This window comes from Cetorhinus maximus, chromosome 8, assembly GCF_964194155.1.
Source record: "Cetorhinus maximus chromosome 8, sCetMax3.hap1.1, whole genome shotgun sequence".
Classification (NCBI taxonomy): Eukaryota; Metazoa; Chordata; class Chondrichthyes; order Lamniformes; family Cetorhinidae; genus Cetorhinus; species Cetorhinus maximus.
In genome coordinates, this window is record NC_135886.1 from 92,362,103 (window position 1) to 92,384,973 (window position 22,871).

The window sequence follows — 22,871 nt, forward strand, 5'->3', positions numbered from 1 at the left end:
AATCCCATGTGCAAATCATGCAGATTAAGGTCACCCATAATTACAGATTTTCGTTTATTGCATGCGTCTCTAATTTCCTGTTTAATGCCATTCCCAACATCACCACTACAGTTTGGGGGCCTATATACAACCCCCACTAATGTTTTTGCCCCTTAGTGTTTCTCAGCTCTATCCATACAGATTCCACATCGTCGGAGCTAATATCTTTTCTCACTATTGCGTTAATTTCCTCTTTAACTAGTAATGCAACTCCACCGCCTTTTCCTTTTTGTCTGTCCTTCTTAAGTACTGAATACCCCTGAATGTTCAGTTCCCATTCTTGGTCACCCTGCAGCCATGTCTCCATAATCTTGACTATATCATACCTGTTTACATCTGTTTGCGCGGTTAATTCATCCACTTTATTGCGAATGCTCCTCGCATTCAGGCACAAAGCCTTAAGGCTTGTTGTTTTAACATTACTTGTCCCGTTCCCACTATTTTTGACTGTGTCCCTGTTTGATTCTTGCCCTTGATTTCACTGCCTATCACTTTTCGTATTCCCTTTTCTGTCTTCTGTTCTTGTCCTTGATTCTGCCGCCTCTGACTCTTTGCATTGGTTCCCATCCCCCTGCCATTTTAGTTTAAACTGTCTCCAACCACTCTAGCAAATATTCCCCCTAGGACATCAGTCCCGGTACTGCCCAGGGGTAACCCGTCCAGTTTGTACTGGTCCCACCTCCCCCAGAACCGGTCCCAATGTCCCAGGAATCTGAAACCCTCCCCCTCACACCATCTCTTCAGCCATGTATTCATCCGATATATCCTGCTATTTCTACTCTGACTAGCACGTGGCACTGGTAGTAATCCTGAGATCACTACCTTTGAGCTCATACTTTTCAACTTACTTCCTAACTCCCTACATTCTGCTTTTCGGACCTCATCCCTTTTTTTTTGCCTATGTCACTTGTACCAATGTGTACCACGACCACTGGCTGTTCACCCTTCCCCTTCAGAATGTCCTGTAGCCGCTCTGAGACATCCTTGACCCTAGCACCAGGGAGGCAACATATCATCCTGGAGTCTCGTTTGTGGTCCCCTTACAATTGAATCCCCTATAACTATTGCATTCCCAAACTTTTTACCCCTCCCCTGTGCAGCAGAGCCAACTGTGGCGCAACAACTTTGGCTGTTGCTGCTTTCCCCTGAGAAGACCGTTCTCCCCAACGGTATCCAAAGTGGTATATCTGTTTTTCAGGGGAATAGCCACAGGAGATTCCTGCACTGCCTGCCTAGTCCTCTTGCTCTGCCTGGTGGTCACCCATTCCCTTCCTGCCTGTGGACTCTCAGCCTGCGGTGTGATCACCTCTCTATACATGCTATCCATGACACTCTCCGCCTTGCGGATGCTCCACAGTGTCCCTAGCCTCCGCTGCAGCTCTGAAACCCGGGCTTCCAGGAGCTGCAGCTGGAGATACTTCCTGCACACATGCTGGCCCCGGGCACTGGAAATGTTCCCGGCTTCACACTTAGAGCAGGAGGAGCACACCATGGCTTTGAGCTCTCCTGCCATAACTTACCCCTTTAAATTAAATTAAACCTTTTGGAAGATACTTCTTTACTGTTCTTAACCTCTTTACTGCTCACATTTGCATCAAGTTTCATAGCATCAGCAAACTTTGAAATATTACAGTTGGTTCCCTCATCTGTATCATTGATATATATTGTGAATAGCTGGGGTCCAAGCACTGATCCTTATGGCACCCACTAGTCACCACCTGTCACCCTTTTAAAAAAAAAGAGCAGTTTATTCCTACTCTGTTTACTGTCTGCTAACCAATTCTCAATCCATGCCAATATATTAACCCCAAACCCATGTGCTTTAATTTTACACACTGTGGGACTTCATTAAAAGCTTTCTGAAAATCCAAATACACGGCAACCACTGGTTCTCCCTTATCTATTCTGCTCGTTACATCCTCAAAAAGCTCCAGTAGGTTTGTCAAACATGATTTCCCTTTCATAAATCCATATTGACTTTGTCTAATCCTGTTGATATTTTCGAAGTGTCCTGTTATCACATCCTTTATAATAGACTTTAGCATTTTCCCTACTACTGATGTTCGGCCAACCAGTCTTTAATTCGCTGTTTTCTCCCTTTTTTAAATATTGGGGTTACATTTGCTACCCTCGAATCTGTCAGGACTGTTCCAGAATCTACAGAATTTTGGAAAATAACAACTAATGCATCCGCTATTTCCATGGTCACCTCCTTTAGTACCCTGGGATGTAGATTATCAGACCCTGCGGATTTATCGGCTTTCAGTCTCATTAATTTCTCAAGCATTATTGTTTTAGTAATATTAATTTCCTTCAATTCTTCCTCACTAAACCTCTGGTTTTTTTTTAGCATTTATGGGAAGTTATTTGTGTCTTCCTCCATGAAGACAGAACTAAAGTAGTTGTTTAATTGCTCTGCCATTTCTTTGTTCTCTAATATAAATTCTCCTGTTTTGGACTGTAAGGGACCAACATTTGCCTTCACTAATCTTTTTCTTTTCACATACTTATAGAAGCTTTTATAGTCCGCTTTTACGTTCCTTGCAAGTTTACTCTCGTACTCTGTTTATCCCCTCTTAATCAATCTCTTGGTCCTCCTTTGTTGAATTGAAAACTGCCCCCAATCCTCAGGCTTGCTACTTTTTGTAGCAAATTTATATGATTCCTCTTTGGATCTAATACTATCCTTAATTTCTTTTGTTAGCCATTATTGGACCACTTTTCCTGTTGTGTTTATGTGCCAGAAAAGATTGTATAACTGTTGAAGTGCATACATTTGTTCCTTAAATATTAGCCATTGCCTATCTACTTTTAATGACCTTCCCCAATCTATCTTAGCCAACCAATGCCTCATGCCTTCGTAGTTTCCTTTAAGATTTAGGACCCAACTTTCAGATCAGACTACTTCATTTCACATTTTGTTATGATCCTATTAGGGACAATTAACGTTTAAATAAGAAATCAAATACCCATCAATTAACTGACAGAACTACATCACAAGATTTCAGTTTTCAACAAAAACAACCTTTATTGAATATGAAAAAGAATTAAACAAAGAAAGCACTATTAAGTTAACACTATAGTTTACAACTACGCATATTTTGAACTCATGTTCACTTGTTACTCCTGCTTCCCCACCTACCCACCCCGCCAAGAGTTCTCTTGTCTTGTGAAGTCTTGAAGATTCATTCATTTTTCCAGGACCAGCCCAAAGGTATGCCACAGCCCTTCGGAATTTACCTAAATGCTCCTTCATGTTCCAGCTATTCCTTGTGGTACAAATTTAATAGGCACCCTTCCATTAGCTTTCAGCTAAGTGATTCTCCAATTTTTTTTAGAGATTTGCGGCTGTGGACTATCCAGCTCCTTGTCCTGACTTTGGACATACATAGACTGCTTTTTCCCAGCCTGCTGCCACAGCTTCGGTATAGCTCTTTCCAAGCTAACTATTCAAGCTGACTGCTTTCTGCCACAATGCTCTGTGAGGACCACGATAGATTTCTTCCACTAGCTGCAAGCTAAAGCAAATCTTCCAGCTGCTTTTCCCTCATGAAGCCCAAACTGAACTGCCAGCTTCTGTCAGCAAATGCACACAGATAAATTAAATAAAAGAACCTTCTAACCAAGGCTGCACCCTGAATGACAATATTGCAACATGGCATGCTTTGGGACAATTCAAACAGAAATACAAACAACTTATTTTACCTTAAATACAACTCTGATTCTGCAACCCAAATGAATAATTTCTATCTCTAATGGAGTTTTTTGATCCTCTTTCCCAGAATTGAGAGCTTTCATCTTCTTTTATGAAGATAACGATAGACAGTTCAACTCTACCAAGAGGTCCAGAAATGGGCCATCTATTGTTTAAATTTTTGTTTCTATCGACTCTGACCATGTAAGATAAACACAGTTTAGCTTTTAATTAACTCCAAACTTGACTGAATTGCATTTACTTCAGGGTTGCTTATCAGTTTCTCACTCAGATGCCCCATTTTTCTACAGTTTAAATGTTAATTCCTAAAACTAAGTTATATACTAAAACACAAGAATTATGAACTAGATTTTCATAACAACTTGTAAAAATGCTTAAAGAATGTAATAGTTTAGCATTTATCCACATTCAGCATTTTGCTGCACTAGAGGCATTAACTGCAGAACTTTTCATCATCGTCATTACTTTGCTTCTCCTTTGCCACTGATCAGACCAACACTTATACTGAATTTGTTATCCTGAGTGACTGCAACAACTTGTTAATCAACCCACTCTTATCTGTAATTGTCTCGGTAATTCAGCTAATCTTCTAGCTTTTCATTAACTTCTGGCAACACTGGGATTGCATCGGTTTTCTGACCACTATCTTGCATATGTTTCCTGCAGAATACCTGACAACAAATGGCAGACTGCAATCGATTCTGCCTTGTACATTTGTAGCTCTGAACCAACTGGGAGTTTCTTGGCAAAATTGCTCTCTTCACCACCTATTACTGAAGGCATTGATTTGTTGCTGGGGTTCTGTTCCATAGCCAGGTGATAACTATTCATTTGTGAGTTTTGACAGTGAGTGCTTGCCAATATTTTGATTCTGTCCTCACTAATAAAGTGAGAGGGAAGGACAGAGGTTGTCACTTCAAAAAAAAAAGTTAAATCTGAGTGAAAATAGTAGTAAATTGCAGTTCTGTTAAATCCATACTGTTGATATTGGTCACAAAATCTCCTGTGATTAAAAACAATTGGAACTATAACAGCACACACAAGGATTTTGCTTTTGATTTCAGTTATTTTTTTTTTGCTTTGTTTTTGGATGCTGTTGGCAAGGCTGCATTTATTGTCTATCCTAGTTGTGTGAGCCAATGATTGGCTGTCTTGAACCACTGCAGTCCCAGTAATGATGATGTCTCTCCAATAGAATTTAGTAGGAAGTTCCAGGATATTGACCTAGTGATGATGAAGGAATGGCAATATATGTATAAATTATGATGGTGTGTGACTTGACGGTGATGGTGTTTTCATGAAATTGCTGCTCTTGTCCAGAAGAAACCTTGGTGAGCATTGTAGAAGACTTCACAATGCATATCAATCTCCAAGATGTCATTTTCCATAATTAGCATTGTTTTCATACATGACTATCTCCACATACCTATGGAATATAGGAATATCTGAGCTGGAGCAGTCTCGGCCCATTGAGCCTGATCTGCTATTCAATTAGATCATGGCTGATCATCTACCTCAATACCACTTTTCTGTGCTATCCCCATATCCCTTAATGTCATTCGTATCCAGAAATCTATCAATTTCTGTCTTGAATATGCTCAATGATTGAGCTGCCACAGCCCTCTGGAGTAGTAAATTTAAAAGATTCATCACCTTCTGAGTGAAGAAATTCCTCCTCATTTCAGTCTTAAGTAGCCTGCCCTTTATTCTGAGACTGTGTCCCCTGGCCCTAGACTCACCAGCCAGGGGAAATATCCTATCTACATCTACCTGTCACACCCTGTAAGAATTTTCTAAGTTTCAATGAGATCACCTCTCATTCTTCGAAACTCTAGAGAATATAGGCCAGGTTTCCTCAGTGTCTCCCAGTAAGACAACCCCGCCATCCCACGGATTAGTCTGGTGAACCTCCATTGCACTCCTAAGTCAAGTATATCCTTCTCTAGATAAGGAGACCAAAACTGCACACAATACTCCAGGTAGGTCTCACCAAAGCTCTATACAATTGCAGCAAGGCATCTTTACTCCTGTACTCAAATCCCCTTGCGATGAAGGCCCATGTAACATTTGCCTTGCTAATTGATTGCTGCACCTGCATGCTAGCTTTTATGAACAATTTGCCTCATGAACAAGGACACCCCGATCCCTTTCAACACTTCCCAACCCCTCACCATTTAAGAAATACTCTGCCTTTCTGTTTTTTCCTTACCAAAGTGGATAACTTTACACTTATTCACATTATATTCCATCTGCCATGTTCTTGCCCATTCACTTAGCCTGCATCCACCTCACAACTTACATTCACACCTAGTTTGTGTCATCAGCAAATTTGGAAATATTACAATTGGTTTCCACATCCAAATCATTTATATAGATTGTGAACAGCTGTGACCCCAGCAGTACCCCCCTAGTAACAGCTTGCCAACCTGAGAATGATTTATTTATTTCTATTCTCTTTTTTTTCTGTCTGTTCACAATTCGCAATCCATACCTGTATATTACCCCCAATCCCTTGTGATGTAATCTTTTTTTCTAACGTCTTGTGTGAGACCTTAATGGAAGCCTTCTTAAAATGCAAATCCACCACATCCAATGGTTCTCCTTATCTGTGCTACAAGTAACATCCTCAAAAAACTCCAACAGGTTTGTCAAATCTTACTTTCCTTTCATAAATCTTTGCTGACTCTGCCCAATCATATCATTATTTTCCAAGTTCCTAGTCATTACATCCCTTATAATAGATTCTACATTTTCCATACTATTGACGTCAAAGTAACAGATCTGTAGTTCTCCATTTGCACTCTCCCTCCCTTTTTAAGTAGCGGGGTTACGTTTGCTACTTTCCAGCCTGTAGGAAACTTTACTGGATCTATAGAATTTTGAAAGATAACCACCAATACATTCGCTATCTCTATCGCTACCTCCTTCAACACTCTGGGATGCAGCTCATCAGGTCCAGGGGATTTAACAACCTTCACTCCAATCAATTTTTTGAGTGCTACTTCTTTATTCATACTAATTTCTTTCAGTTCTTCATTTTCTCACACCCTGGGGGATTTTTTGTATCTCCCTCCATGAAGACAAACACAAACAAACTCCGCCATTTCCCTAATCTTCATTATAAATTCTCCAGTCCCCGCCTGTAATGGACCCATATTTTCCTTGCTAATCTTGCCTTTTTGCATACCTAAAGAAGCTTTTACAGTCTGCTTTTATGTTTCTCGCTAGCTTGCATTCATATTGTCTTTAACCTTTCTTTCAGTTCCTTGGTCCTCCTTTGCTGGATTCTAAATTGCTCCCAATCCTCAGGCTTTCTCCACTTTTTCTGGCAATCTTGTAAGCCACTTCTTTTGATCTAATGCAATCTTTAACTTCTTTTGTTAGCGACAGTTGATTCACCTTTCCTCTGTTGGGTTTTTGTATCTTGGAGAAATGTTTATTTGTTGTAGGCCATGTAATAGTTCTTTACATGCCAGCCATTGACTGTCTACATCAAATTTTTTAGTGTGTTTTCCCAATCTACCATAGCCAACTTGCCCTTGTAGCTTCATTTTGTGTAGCTTCGTGTTCAGATTTAAGATTCTAGTTTCAGAAAGATTATATCATTTTCAAACTTTTAAAAAAAATCATTCAAGTGATGTGGGCTTCACTGGCTGGGCCAGCATTTATTGCCCATTCTTCTTGGCCTTGAGAAGGTGGTGGTGAGTTGCCTCTTGAGCCGTTGCAGTCCACGTGGTATAGGTACACCACAGTGCTGTTAGGAGGGGAGTTCCAGGATTTTGACCCAGTGACAGTGAAGGAATGGTGATATATTTCCAAGTCAGGATGGTGAGTGACTTGGAGGGGAACTTCCAGATGGTGGTGTTCCCATCTATCTGCTGCTGTTGTCCTTCGAGATGGTAGTGGGCGTGGGTTTTGAAGGTGCTGTCTAAGGAGCCTTGGTGAATCCCTGCAGTGCATCTTGTAGATGGTACGCACTGTTGCTACTGTGCGTCTCGGTGTTGGAGGGAGTGAATGTTTGTGGATGTGATGCCAATCAAGTGGGCTGCTTTGTCCTGGACGGTATCAAGCTTTTTGAGTGTTGTTGGAGCTGCACTCATCCAGGCAAGTGGGGAATATTCCATCACACTCCTGACTTATGACTTGTAGATGGTGGATAGGCTTTGGAGAGTCAGAAGGTAAGTTACTCGTCGCAGGATTTCTAGCCTCTGACCTGCTCTTGTAGCCACAGTATTTATCTAGCTAGTCCAGTTCAGTTTCTGGTCATCGGTAACCCCAGGATGTTGATAGTGGGGGATTCAGTGGTGGTAATGTCATTGAATGTCAAAGGGCGATGGTTAGATTCTGCCTTGTTGGAGATGGTCATTGCCTTGCACTTGTGTGGTGCGAATGTTACTTGGCACTTGTCAGCTCAAGCCTGGATATTGTCCAGGTCTTGCTACATTTGGACATGGACTGCATCAGTATCTGAGGAGTCCTGAATTGTGCTGAACATTGTGCAACCATCAGCAAACATCCCCCACTTCTGACTTTATGATGGAAGGAAGGTCATTGATGAAGCAGCTGAAGATGGTTGGGCTGAGGACACTTAATGTGAAATTCCATCATATTATGGTCACTATTTCCTAAGGTTTCCTAAAGTCTCCTTTACAGTAAGGTTATTAATTAGCCTTTTCTCATTTCATAATATGAAATCTATGGATTCTTGAAGTTTAGTTATCAGCTTTCATTTCATAAGAGCTATTATGACTAAATCAACAAGTGCTGCCATGCAAACTTTCAGTTTTAAAATTTATCAGCACATTCTAAGGTGCTTTAAACCTGGTAACGCTGAGTGTTGAACAGCTTAGCATACCTTCCTTCTTGCTATGGAACTGGAAGCATTGCACGTGTTTTTGAAGAAGCATTCAGCATTACACTTTGTCATGTGTTAACATATTCAAATGATGCTCCCCAGCTGATTTAGACTTGGAATTCCTATCTTTTCTCCTACTTGGGAATTATTTCAGCATTTAAGGCACAACATGACTACAAGTTTGTTGCTGTCATCACTCAGCATTCATGTCAAGCAGCAAAGGTCAGATATATCAAGTTGAGATGTTAATTCCAAAATCAAAATACTGTGGCTGCTGGAAACCCAAAATGAAAACAAGATGTCCTGATGCGAGATCATTGACCTGAAATGTTAACTCTGTCCTCTGCATATTCTGTTTTTATTTTAGATGCAGGTCAGAGGCTAGGATTTCTGAGGCAAGTCCTGTCTCCTGTCTCCTCAAACCTGCCTACCGTCTGCAGGGCACAAGTCAGGAATATGATTGAATAGTCTCCACTTGCCTGGATGAGCACTGCTGCGATCACACTCGAGAAGCCTGGCATCGTCCAGGACAAAACAGTGTGCTTGATCAGTATCCCATCCATCAACCTAAATACTCAGTCCCTCTAACACCAACTCTGTGAAAGCAGTGTATACTATATATAAGATTCATTGCAGCAACTCAGCAAGGCTTCTTCAACAGCACCTTCCAAACCTGCGACCTCTACCACCTAGAGGGACAAGGGCAGTAGACACATGGGAATGACATCACCTGCAAGTTCCCCTCAAGTCACACACCATCCTGATTTGGAACTATATCACTGCCATTCCTTTATTGTTGCATGTTCAAAACCCTGGAACCCCTTTCCCAGCAGCACTGTAGGTGTACCTGCGCCAGATGGCCTGCAGCGATTTGAGAAGACTGCTTGCCATCACCCTCTCGAGGGCAATTAGGGATGGGCAACCAATGTTAGCCATGCCAGTGATGTGCACATCATGTGAAAGAATGAAAAAATAATTAAAGCAGATTGTAAGAGCTTTCACAAGTATATAAAAAGGAAGCGAGTAGCTAAAGTAAAGGTTAGACCTTAAATGCAAAGATAGGAGAAAGTTTCAAGGAATTGAGGCAGTGGCCTAGACATTGCACAAACATTTTGTGGCTGTCTTCACAACAGAAGACACAAATTACGTACAGAACTAGAAGCTAACCAAGGGGCTAATTCGAGGGAGGAACTTAAGGTAATTGATATCAGCAGAAAAAAATGTATTGAGAAACTTAAGGGACTACATCCTAGGGTCCTAAAATAGGTAGCTGCAGAGATAATGGATGCGCTAGCTGTGATATTCTAAAATTCCCTACATTAAGTTAGCAAATGTAACATTGACATTCAAGAAAGGAGGGAGAGAACATCAGATATTACAGTTCAGTTAGCCTGATATCAGTTGTCAGGAAAGTGCTGACATCTCTTAAGGAATTCTTAATATTGCACTTGGAAACTCATAGCATGACCAGACAGGTTCAACATAGTTTCCCTTTGATCAAACCGTGTTTGACAAACTTGAGAGTTTTTTGAGGATGTAACTGGTTGGGTAGATAAAGGGGAGCCAGTAGATTTAGTATACTTGAATTTCCAGAAGGTGCCACACAAAAGGTTAAATACACAAAATAAGGGCTCATGGAATTAGGCGTAATGTATTAGGATGGATAGATGACTGGCTACTGGATAGAAACAAACAGAATAAGAGGTGTGTCAGGGAATTGAAGGACCTGGAGATGGGGGTTGGGGGGGAGAAAGTGGAGTTGAAGCCGAAGGTCAGCCGTCATTGTATTGAATGGTGGAGCAGTCTTGAGGTGCAGCATTGTCTAGTCCTGCCTCTATTTCCTTTGTAACTCCCTGAAAATAGTTTTTCAGTTTCCCCATGCTAAATACCCTTGTGACTTCTCTGAGTGGTATTAATGTCAGCAGTTCAGGACACAGCAACGACTAATACAATGTTCTAACTTTCTTTTTCACACTTTTTCTCTGATTAGTTGTACCCTTTCTCAAGTACACACTGATTATGTTTGCAGGAATTAGGGAAGTTAAGTTATTTATACCTTTGTTCATTTTCTCCTTGTATTAAGGATCATTAGAAGATCTGAGTTGAGGAGGTATGAACTTGGAAAACATATGAACAACTCAATTGTTGAGGAATGGTACTGTGTAAATGTTGTCATTATGAGCATCAGCAAAATTCAAATCTCAGAGAGACATGACCTGTTGTCCTGAATGGAAGTGACACTTACCAAGCCCTTGATTGAGAGCGTAACCATTGAGTAGGCCAATGTGAGTTCACTAGAATCGTTGATTACAGCACAGAAGGAGGCCTTTCAGCCCATTGTGTCTGTGCTGGCTCTCTGAAGGAGCAACTTACCTAGTGCCGCTTCTCCCCTTCTCCTCGTAGAATGGTGGATACTTGGTAATCGTTTCAAGAAGCTTGCTCCTTAAAGGCCTATGATACTACATAGAAATAGATTTTACATAAATTGTCAGATTATGATAACAGCTCCAGATGATGTGGCACCCAACTCATTGTTGTGTCGTAGTTATGAAATTGTGCTTGGGAAATTCTTCTTGTGTGAATTCCACCCACATGTTAATCATTTGGAGTATATACATACATATGAATTAGAAGCAGGAGTAGACCATTTGGTCCCTCGAGTGTGCTCTGCCATTTGATTAGATCATGGCTGAGCAATTTGATACTTTCACTCAACTTTTCTGGCATTGATTGGTCGTTCAAAATTATGAAGAAATACAATTGCTTACTTATACTTAGTTCCTCTAGTCCCATGCGGGACAATGGGCAGCAAGGCTCCACCGCTAGCCTCAGCCCATTGCAATTTTTTCGCTCTAGCCCAGGTGGTGTCCCGCTCTTGAAGGTGCTCCTTAAATGTACTTTGTCAGGTCTCCTTTGGCCAGCCTATCTTCTTTTTCCACCTGGTGGTGTCCATCCTACTGCCTACTGGGACGTGCATCTGGGAAGCGAAGTACGTGTTCTGCCAGTCCCAGTTGTCTCTCCGTCACAATGTCCAGCAGGTGTCTCTGACCAGTTCTTTGTAGCACTTCTACATTGGTGGTGATGTCCCTTTATGTGATGCTCAGGATCTTTTGTAAGCAACAAAAGTACAAGTATACTGATCACTAAAAGTTGTGCTACAAGTTTGCAAGACCATTAAAAAAAAAACAAACCTAGCACAAGGTTTCATTTCTGGAGGGATAGTCTGGAAAAGTAGATAAGTTGTGCTAAACTTTGATTAGAACCTTGATTAGACCACATTTATTGCATGCGACTCCAGTCACCATATTTTGAAAAGGACATAGAGTTACTGGAGAGAGGGTGCAGAGACAGTTTACAAGGACAATACCAGAAATGTGTGGGTATACATATCAGGAAAGGATTGACAGGCTGGGTCTCTTTTCTCTTGAATGATCAAATAGAAAGTTTTTAAATTATGAAAGGTTTGATAGAGTGGATACAGAAAATTCTTCTCCTTGTGGGGAAGAGCATAACTGGAGGCCATCAATATAAGATGGTTACCAAGAAATCCAACATGGCATTCAAAAGACAGTTCTTTACCCAAAGAGCAGTGAGAATATGGGATCCATGATCACAGGGAGCGATTGAAGCGAATTGTATAAATGCATTTTAGGGAAAAGTAGACAAGCTTTTGAGGGAGAAGGCAACAGAGGTTTACGATGATAGATTTAGATGAGGAAAGATGGAAGGAGGCTTGGGTGGATAAGTTGGTCCGAATGACCTGTTTCTGTGCTGTGTATCCTATGTAATCCTTTAGTAAAATTATGCTGCAGTCTTTTAAGGTGGTTTATCACTTGTATGAAGAGATACACTAAACGAGAAAATGTCATATTATGTACTTCTCTGTAATTTACTTTATACCTCCATGTGCAAAATGTCCACCATTCCTTCATCTTTCTCTAACTGATCTGATGCAATTGGGATCTTAACCTTATTATTCTGTCAAAACCAGCCTTTGTGCTCGCACCTAGTCAAAAACATAGGAATCTGGAGGAGTGAGGAAGATCCTCTAACAAGCTATTTGGTACAAAATTCCAAAAGGGATGATGTCTGAGGTGATGTAGCACACTTAATGGAGTATTTCTTTGAATATGCAGGTTGAACTATCATTGTATGTTTGATTGAACATTTTCACTTCATAAAGTGGGAAATAATTAAGGTTTTAGTTCATTTATTTTCCTCACTTAAGCTACATTTTAGCAATGCATCGTGCAATATCACTGGAAATTATTTTGTGAAAAAATGTTGGTGCAGCTCTGTGCATAAGGAAAACAATTTCTATTCAACTTGGGAGTTCTATGCAGAGTACAACAAAACTCCAGGTCTCAAAATATCAGCCATAACCTGAAACACTTTAGTTTTGGATTTTCTAAATCTAGACTCCTAACACTCGACTCTTCTTTTCAGTACAATGATCCGCTGCTTTAAAAGTTTGTTATGGTGGTTGGGTATATTTTGCAGCTGTGGGTGATGTTTTCTTTTTTTTTTCTTCTCTGCCTTCTACAGAACCTTAACATAAAAACTTTGGCGGATGATGTGGTAAGCCTGTTCTGGAATCTACCTAAATCACTAAACCATGCATGCTAAAAATTGTAGTTCTTAACATTCCTTCTCAATATTTGTAGAAATGGGCATTAGTTGTTCTGCCTCAGGAATAACCTGGTACTAATGAGAACATTTAATGCATTTCCTCAATTTTGCTTCTAGTATTTTAAATCCACTTTCTCAGCCTGCTGAATGAACCTATTTAGCACTCTATGGGATTGCATTAGTTAAAATAGGACTCCTTTCTTAAATTTATGCTTTCAGAGTTTATGACTTCTGCATATAATGTATTGAATAAACTTACAGCTGCAAGAGTACTTCAGTCTAAAAGAAAGATGGTCAATAAGCTGGTTAAAGTAAATTTTGGAAAATTTGAATTCCACTGCCTGACTCTAGAAGAAGAAATAGGTGAAATGGTTAAGACCCATCATGACTTAGGATAAACATTTGAATTTTCACCTTTCTAAGGAATTTAAATATGATTGTAATTAGTAAGCCATTTTTATCAACAGGGTGCTCACAATTACAATTCAATCTTGTGTATAAAATACATTTTAAAATAAAATTAAAACTAAACTGCAATGTTTGCAGAGATATCTTGGCCACTGCTACACTTGTACTGAGTGGAGAAATTAAAACCAGTTGCGCTAAACTGGGAGCCCCTGACCATTCTTGAAAACAATTTGAACATTAATGAGATTAATAAATTATACAAATTATTTCCTGTTAACTGCTATGCAGATACTAAATTTATTTTAAATATGATGATAAATGGATTGCCTATTCCTGGTGACTGTTATTTTATTAATCAGAATTCTAACCCAAGATATATTCTTTGGAGATTGGATTGTTATATATTGTGCATGACATAAGCATATTCCATAATTAATGGTTTTCCTGGTGTTTTTCTCATGACTGAGGAGATAATTTATATTAAGCTGAATTAATGGACAGAAACTCAACCTACAGGCACTTCAACAAGATCGATCATGAACGAGCCAGTTAAAAGCATCTTTATACTTAATGAGGTTTTCCTAACTTACATTATGTATGTTCTAACTATGCATGCCAAGCTAACAACTGATACAGGGCACTTAAAATTCATATAGATTTTGTTGAATGTTTTATTGTCTTGGCACAACATAAGTAAATCTTCCATTATTGCATGACTATGACGAGTTTGCTATTCAGGTGACTGAGTTTTAAAATAGCTAAGTATCTTGAATTTCATTTTAAATTCATTTTGAAGTGTGCTTTTCTCGATCATTAGGTTCCCCATGACCACTATTGAGAAAACAGGCAGACAACCTATCAATTTTTAAGACTTGTATGAATAACTGTTTTTGGATATCATAGTGTGCGAGGTTGTCTTAGGGTGACTTGCCTGAAAGGGCAAACCTCTGCTCTGCATCTTTTCCAACAGCAAACTGAGCTCAGGGTCTTGTCATGTGGGTTACAAAGGCACAAAGGTACATCGTACCATTTGTATGATATTGTGTGTTGAAGCACTACTGCACTGTGCTATGACTTCATAAAATTTGGGTTATTAAACTACATAAAGTATAAATAGTTTAACCAACTGACATTTTGATGCATCGGTTGACATTAGTGCTTCAGTGCCTACACTTTAACCTGCAGTCAAACCACATTAAAACAAAAAAAGACTTGCATTTATATAGTTTCTTTCATGATGACTGGATTCCCTAGTGAAGCACTTTTGAATTATAGTCACCGTTGTGATGTATGACATGTAGCAGCCAATTTAAGCATAGTATGGCCTCCCAGAATAGCAACGTGAAAATGACCAGATAACCTGTTTTTTGTGACATGGATTGAAGGACAAATATTGTCCAGGACGCAGAACTTCCTTGCTGTTTGAAGTAGAGCCATGGGATCTTTTATGCTCATTTTTAATGTCGTCTCCTAAAGATGACACTTCTGAAAGTGCTGCATTAGAGTGTCAGCCTAGATTGCTGTGTTCAAAGCCTGGAGTGTGATTTGAACCCACAACGTTGTCACTCTGGTGAGAATGCTACTAAATGAGCCACGGTTGGCAAAGTGTGGAAATTCTTTATTTTCGATTTATATTGTTTATCCTCTTATTAGTTAAAAGGAACTAGAATAAGGCCAAAAAGTTATTTTATAACAAGCTGTGACTGCATGCATATCAGTGAGACTATATGATTGTTAAGATGTTATGTGAATCAAAACTGCCTAGCAAATTGAAAATCAAATTATCCTCCTACAATTTATTTAGTGCATGGGCATTTTAAGGGGAAGGTGTAGCCTTTCATTTGATACTCAACTATAATTATGCTGCTTTGTCACAAATTAAGCATGAGGCTGTAAATTATTCACAGATAAAATCACTGCAAGTATGCATGATTTTGAAAAGGATGTGCTCATAACACAATATTTTAGACAAATGTATAAATGTAGGAAGCTTTAAATGGCATTATTTTAACATAATTTATTTTTTATTATTTATTTTGACAGCGTGACAGATTAACCAGTTTTCGAAAGTCAGCTACGAAAAAAGAGAAACCTCACATACAGCATCCTACTGACTCTCAAACAGCTATGTGTGACTTGCCACTAGCTCAACCAGTGTTTGAGGAATGTTTTATGAATCTTTCTGAGAAAGAGATTTTAGATCTCTTTGAAAAAATGATGGTAAGTACTGTTTTTAATGAAGAGAAACATTCTATAATTTCTTTAATACTCCACTGATCAAACATTTTCAGACATTTCTAACTCCTTATGAACAAATTGTAATGTTATTATTAGCTGTGTGCATGTGTAGCTATATTTCTAGAGAAATTTCTATGATGCTGTAGTGTGCTGCACAATGTTTTATTATCATGCAAAATGTAGCAGGATCAGCATTTTTTCCAAAATACTCAAACTACAGTTCCTTTTTTTTTTGCATTAAATGTGGGTATCTGTGAGTCACCTGATGAAGTCCTGCAGAATATTTCCATTATGTTATATAATTTTACCAAAAGGTAGAGCATATTTTTATAAGGATTTTTATTTTGAGGGAAACTGCGAAGGAGGAGATGTCATCAATATTTTTGCAAAATAGTGGACCTAAATTTCTGTTTTCAGAAAATAAGTCCTTCGGCTACACTGCTAAATATGTGTTACCAGTTGCCAGGTGCAGTCAAAGAAACTGTCACCCTAGCCATTTTCACATCGTGGGGTGACTCTAAACTTGCCTCACACTGTCTGAGGGGACCATCATGTTAAGCAGTTCTTACACCCCTGCTGAACAATATTGTTTAATATATGTTAGGGGCTTGGAAGCACTGGACATTATAACAAAACAATTACTCACTCCAATTTCTTGATGGTTATAGCATTATCCTCCTATATGCTGTTAATGAGGAAGTTCTATAGCCTCCATATTGTAGGATTTCCTTCTATTCCACCCATTCCAAACTTAATTTGTGTGCCTACACTTTCCTTTTACTGCCCTAATTAGCATGTCATGTGGCTTGCTTTATTAGCTAAACTAGCAACTGCTAATTATTGCATCAGAATTTTAATTCGTTGTTGGGAATTTGACCTTAACCTCTAAAGAACTACTTCTCTCATCTCCCCGTACCACCCTGTCCTGTAATCAAAAAGCAGGACAAATCCAACCCGGACAATTACCGCCCCATCACTCTACCCTCAATCATCTGTAAAGTAATGGAAGGGGTCAAAAGTGCTATCAAGCGGCACTTGCTTAGCAATAACCTGGGGCAGAATTTTACAACTCACGGGTGTGCGCCTGACCCGATCGGGCGTAAAATAGCACAAGACGACATCGGGGAAGCATCCCGACGTCATCCCGCATGTGCGCAATCTTCAGGTCTGCGGGCACGTGTGGGTGTCGGAGCCGCGCCTGCCATCAGTTAAGAGGCCACTTAAGGCCATTAAAAACCCAATTGAACCTGACTTTATGTTGCCCGTGTGATTTTGGGCTCATAGCACAGGCAAAACGGGCAGGCGGTCAGCTCACATTTTGCAAAACCTCATCCAAGGATGGGATAAAAGGGTCAGCAGCATTGCCGATGTGAGTAGTGAGGCGTTTAGGTGATAGTTTGCTGTTGATTGCTTATTTGAACTTTACAGCTTCATCTCTGTTCTGAGTTTCATTCTTAAGGATTCCACTCGATGAACGCCCAGATAGTGTGTGACCACAGGATCCAGATTTGCAAGTCTGTGCACAGTACCCTCGCAGCTATTATGATGCTTATATACTCAGACACTCCCACGTGGCAAGGGTATTCAGTGCTCCAGCCTGACTGGATGGGTGACTGATGAGTGATAATGGCTATCTGTTGAAAAGGTGTCTTACAACGCCTCTCTGCCACCCAAGAACAGAGGCAGAGCAGCGTTATTTAGGAGTCATGCCTCCAGAAGAGTGGTGACAGAGAGGATCATAGGTCCCCTGAAAATGCCCTTCAGATGCCTGGACCACTCAGGGGGAGCACTACAATACCAGAGTGGGTGTTACTGATAGTGGTTGCATGCTGCGTACTCCACAACCTGGCACAGGCAAGGGGGAACCCAACTGGAAGAAGAGGATCTTAACTAGCTGCACTGGCCTCAGATGATGAATTCAGTAGTGATTGAGAAGAGGAGCACGGTGAGGAGAACGCTGAGGGCGTGGAGGCAGACCTCTATCCTTCAGGGAGGCAGAGACATCAGGGACGCCTTCATCCAACACTCCTTCAGCTAGGTTGCCAAAGATCTGCTTCCACCTCGTGCCAGGGCTGTTGCCTCCACCCCGGATGTCTGAAATGACCCTTTCATTTGAGCCCAAAGTCCACTCAGTGCCTGTAGAGCTACTCATGTCCAGCATTACATACTGGTGTACTCTGCACCAAAAAAGGTGAAGCATACTCAGGCCATTACGACAAAAACAAAATTAATTTCATTTTGACAATCCAAACAAATTAACATAACCTTCTCTGGTCTTCATTCCAGACCAGTAAACATAAACAAAACATTACACAACAGAAGATCACCCATGACCAGTCCCTCTTGTGCTTGTGGTGTTTTAAACTTATGTTTGCGAGTACTATGTCTTGGTGCCAGTGGCATTGGAGGTAGCCTGCTGACTCTGGTGTCTTGTTGGCCTTGACGACTTTGGCAGTCACCCTCTGGCCAGTGGAGCATGTGACGTCCAACCCCTGGGACGGAGCAGCCAGTGCCACGGCTGCCATCTCCCCAGCCATCACAGCCTCATCAGATGCCACGGTCACTGGCAAAGGGGTGGAGGAGCTGCCGCCGCCATCCAGAGCGCCCTGAGAGGAGCCTGCAGAAATGACAAGCAACTCGTATGCCAACCTGAGGTCACTCTGGACCTTCCTGCTCGCCATTGATGGATGGGCACCTAGCTGGGATACTGGTTGCCTCTTCCACCTCCCACACTGGCAATGACCATCTGAGGTTAATGCCTGTGTGAGGGCTTGCAGGTCGAGCGCAACCCCAGGAACCCCTGATTCTCTCTCTGGAGCTGTCTCTCCACGAGAGTCACCACTCTCTCAATGGAGGAGGCAGTGCACTTGGCCATGATGGTCAATGCTGTACTTATGCTTCGCATGGACTCTTCCACAACAGAGACCATGGCGTGCATACCCTCATGGACCTCGGCCAGATCCTCCCGCACATCCCACTGGACACCCAGCATCTGCCGCCTAATGGATGGCTCATAATCTGCCTTCGGCTCAGCATGGTCCTGGTCTCCAGCAGTTTCCCCGACTGTCGGCGCCCTGGGCACTCTCTGCCTCCGCCTCCTCCTCCTCCTCCTCGAGTGAATGTGAAGTGCCCTCACTGCTGTGCTCCTAAATTCTAGCTGAAGATCTAACGCCTACCGAGGTGCTGGTATCTGCACTAGTGCCTGGTTCAGAGAGTGGGTGTGATGCAGGTGCATGTGAAGCCTGGTGGTCCTCTGCGTCGAGGGTGGCTCTTCAGGGTCCTGAGATTGAGTGCATACTGGTAAATCTAAGGTAGAACAACAACATGTCCTTAGGCTAAGTCATCACACTGTCAACTGTGCATGCCAGGCACCCTGGTGAGACAATGGAGAGCTACATCACGGTGCCATTGTCTTTCAATGATAAGTGGGGACCCCAGTTTTGAGGCTCTCATCAATGAAGAGAGTACACAAGAATGTTTGCACCATCCGAAACACTCACCTCTGTGCACTGCACTCTTACCTTTGTCTGACACCCCAGCGACTCTATGGCTAGTTGACCGAGATGCACGGCGCCCCTCCAGCTCCAAGGTGTCCTGCTCAAATCTGGATAGGATTAGGAGGTTTGGGGGACCTCTGCCTATCCACAATCTTTCAGTGTTGTTATGGGTCGTCTTCTCCTGAAAGGACAGAGGAGCCTGGATTAGTCCACTCTCTACCTGCAGCGCCATTGCAGCTGGCCAACCTCACCTGAGGAACACCTTGTAGGGCACATCCAAGTCGTGACCCTCAAGCCACAAGGCACTCAGTCCAAGCAGCCAGGGCTCAACCCCTTGGCCAGCTCGGGCATCATGGACAATTGGCACTCAGACTCTAACACCTCTGAGCTCCATGGGGGGACGGCCAGACCTTAACATTTCAATACATTGATCTGTGCCAACACGGTACTCAGCCTTCCCAAGTGCAGCAAGTCGTTAAACCTTTTGCAGCACTGCACCCATGTGCACCGCACTACTTCATGGGCGCTGACTTGCGCTGCCACCTCCTCCCAAGCTATTTTTGTAATGTGTGGTGGCCTCCTTCCATTTCTGGGGATGAGGGTGTCCCTCCTGGCAGCCACCTCTTCCAGGAGGACCGTGAGGCACTCGTCCGAGAATCGGGGGCTGAGTGCCCACCCAACCCGCTCCCCCACCTGGCGTCTCCAGCTGCACTTGATGCCATAACTTAGGTCTTCAGAACGCTGCAAATATGTTCTTCTTTGGCAGCCTTCAAGAAGCTGCCTATGCCCTTTTAAAACTACCTGCTGGGTTGCCATTGGACCCGGTGGCCGACAGGCCTGCGCCCGGCTCTTCCCGAACATTGGGAAGACGCGTTTCATGCTGGGCGGGCCTTAATTGGCCAGCCAGCGTGAAGTTGTGGTCGGGGGTCGATCGCAGGTGGTGGCCCGTTTTCCGACTGGTTGTGGGCCTGCCAATCACGTGCGCCCACCAAGGGTAAAATTCAGGCCCTGCTCACTGACGCCAGTTTGGGTTCCGCCAGGACCACCCAGCTCCTGACCTCATTACAGCCTTGGTTCAACCATGGATAAAAGAGCTGAACTCCTGAGGTGAGGTGAGGTGAGAGTGATTGCTCTTGACATCAAGGCCACATTTGACTGAGTGTGGCATCAAGGAGCCCTAGCAAAATTGGAGTCAATGGGAATCAGCGGGAAAGCTCTCTGCTGGTTGGAGTCATACCTAGCACAAAGGAAGATGGTTGTGGCTGTTGAAGGTCAGTCATCTCAGCTCCAGGATATCACCACAGGAGTTCCTCTAGGAAGTGTCCTTGGCCCAACCATCTTCAGCTGCTGCATCAATGACCTTCCTTCTATCTTCAGGTCAGAAGTGGGGATGTTCGCTGATTAATGTTCAGCACCATTCGTGACTCCTCAGATACTGAAGCAGTCCATGTCCAAATGTAGCAAGACCTGGACAATATCCAGGCTTGGGCTGACAGGTGACAAGTAACATTCGCGCCACACAAGTGCCAGGCAATGACCATCTCCAACAAGAGAGAATCCAACCATCGCCCCATGATGTTCAATGGCTTTACCGTCTATCAATATCCTGAGGGTTACCATTGACCAGAAACTGAACTAGACTAGTCATATAAATACTGTGGCTACAAGAGCAGGTCAGTGGCTAGGAATCCTGCGATGAGTAACTCACGCCCTGAGTCCCCAAAGCCTGTCCACTGTTTACAATGCACAAGCCAGGTTTGTGATGTAATACTCCCCACTTGCCTGGATGAGTGCAGCTCCCACAACACTCAAGAAGCTTAACACCATCCAGGACAAAGCAACCCGCTTGATTGGCACCACATTCACAAACATTCACTCCCTCCGCTACCGACGCACAGTAGCAGCAGTGTGTACCATCTGCAACATGCACTGCAGGAATTCACCAAGGCTCCTGAGACAGCACCTTCCAAACCCATGTCCAGTACCATCTAGGAGGACAAGGGCAGCAGATAGATGGGAACACCAACACCTGGAAGTTCCCCTGCAAGTCACTCACCATCATGACTTGGATATATATTCCCGTTCCTTCACTGTCGCTGGGTCAAAATCGTGGAACTCCCTTCCTAACAGCACTGTGGGTGTACCTATTCCACATGCACTGCAGCATTTCAAGAAGGCACTTCACCACCATCTTCTCAAGGGCAACTAGGGATGGGCAATAAATGCTGGCCCAGCCAACAAAGCCCACATCCCGTGAATGAATAAAAACAAAAGTAGAACAAACTCAGCTTATTCAGTCTGCCCATCTGACTGTGTTTTCTCTCATCCCTTGAACCGTTCTAGTATTTCTCTTCTGTACCCTCTCCAAAGCCTTCATGCCCTCCCCTAAAGTGTTTTGCCCAGCAATGGAGACATTATTCCAGCTGGGGCTGTGCTAGTGCTTTATATAGATTTATTACAACCTCATTGCTTTTGTACTCTATGCTTCTATTTATAATGCCAAGGATCTCACATGCTTTATTAACTGCTTTGTTGACTTTTCCTGCCACTTCAAAGATTTCTGCAGAAAACCCTCAGATCTCTCTCTTTGTGCACCCCCTTTAAAATTGTACCATTAGCATGTATTACACTTTGGAAAAATGAGCAGTTGCATCATCTGCTATGTGTCTGCCCATTCCATGGGTCTGTGTTGTCCTTTTGAAGTCCATTGCTATTTTCCTCACTACTACTCTTCCAAGTTTTGTGTCATCTACAAATTTTGAAATTTTGATCTGTAACTTCAAGTTCTAGCGCTGAACCTTGGGGAACGTCACTGTATACCTCTCTGCAGTCCATAAAATAGCCATTCACCACATCTGTTTGATTTCTGTGCCTGAGCAAATTTTGTATCTGCAATTACTGCTGCTTTTATCCCATATGTTGTTAAGCCTAACATGTGATGCTTTATAAAACACCTTTTGAAAGTCCAAATATACAACATCAATAGTACTGGCCCCATCCACCCTTTCTTCTTTTACCTCAACAAAACTTGTTTCTCATAATTTTGTGCTGGCTCTCCTCTAATCATCCATGCTTGCCCATGTGGCTGTTAATTTTCTCCTGCTCATTGTTTCCTCCCATTGACATTAAACTGACTGGCCTACAATTGCCCAGTTTATCCTTCTTCCTGTGTTTGAATGAGGATATAACATTTAGAATCCTCCAGTCCTTTGACAGCACTTCTGTATCTGAGGAGGATTGGAAGATTATGGGTCAATACCTCTGCAATTTCTAAACTTGCTTCTCGGCAACGTTGGATGTATCTCATCCAGACCAGCTGACATCCACTACAAGTTTGTTGCCAGCACCTTCTAAACCTGCAATCTCTACCATCAAGAAGAACAAGGCTGGCAGACTTATGGGAGCACCACAAGATCCCCTTGAAGTGACACATCACCCTGACATGGAAATATGTTGCTATTCTCACTTGCTGGGTCAAAATTTTGAAATT

The 22,871-nt window shown here is 42.2% G+C and overlaps 1 protein-coding gene across 7 annotated transcripts in view; it reads left to right on the plus strand.

Annotated features, from left to right (window-relative positions):
• diaph2 (diaphanous-related formin 2) overlaps positions 1-22,871 on the plus strand; it is an 855,920-nt gene that overhangs the window by 55,073 nt on the left and 777,976 nt on the right. For 5 of the 7 annotated variants that reach the window (XM_078547234.1, XM_078547237.1, XM_078547239.1 and 2 more), the window contains exons 2-3: positions 13,155-13,187; positions 15,690-15,866. In XM_078547234.1, the coding sequence (XP_078403360.1) occupies positions 13,155-13,187; positions 15,690-15,866 (210 nt within the window). The remainder of the gene's footprint in view (positions 1-13,154; positions 13,188-15,689; positions 15,867-22,871) is intronic. The other 2 variants (XM_078547238.1, XM_078547236.1) reach the window with 1 other exon arrangement.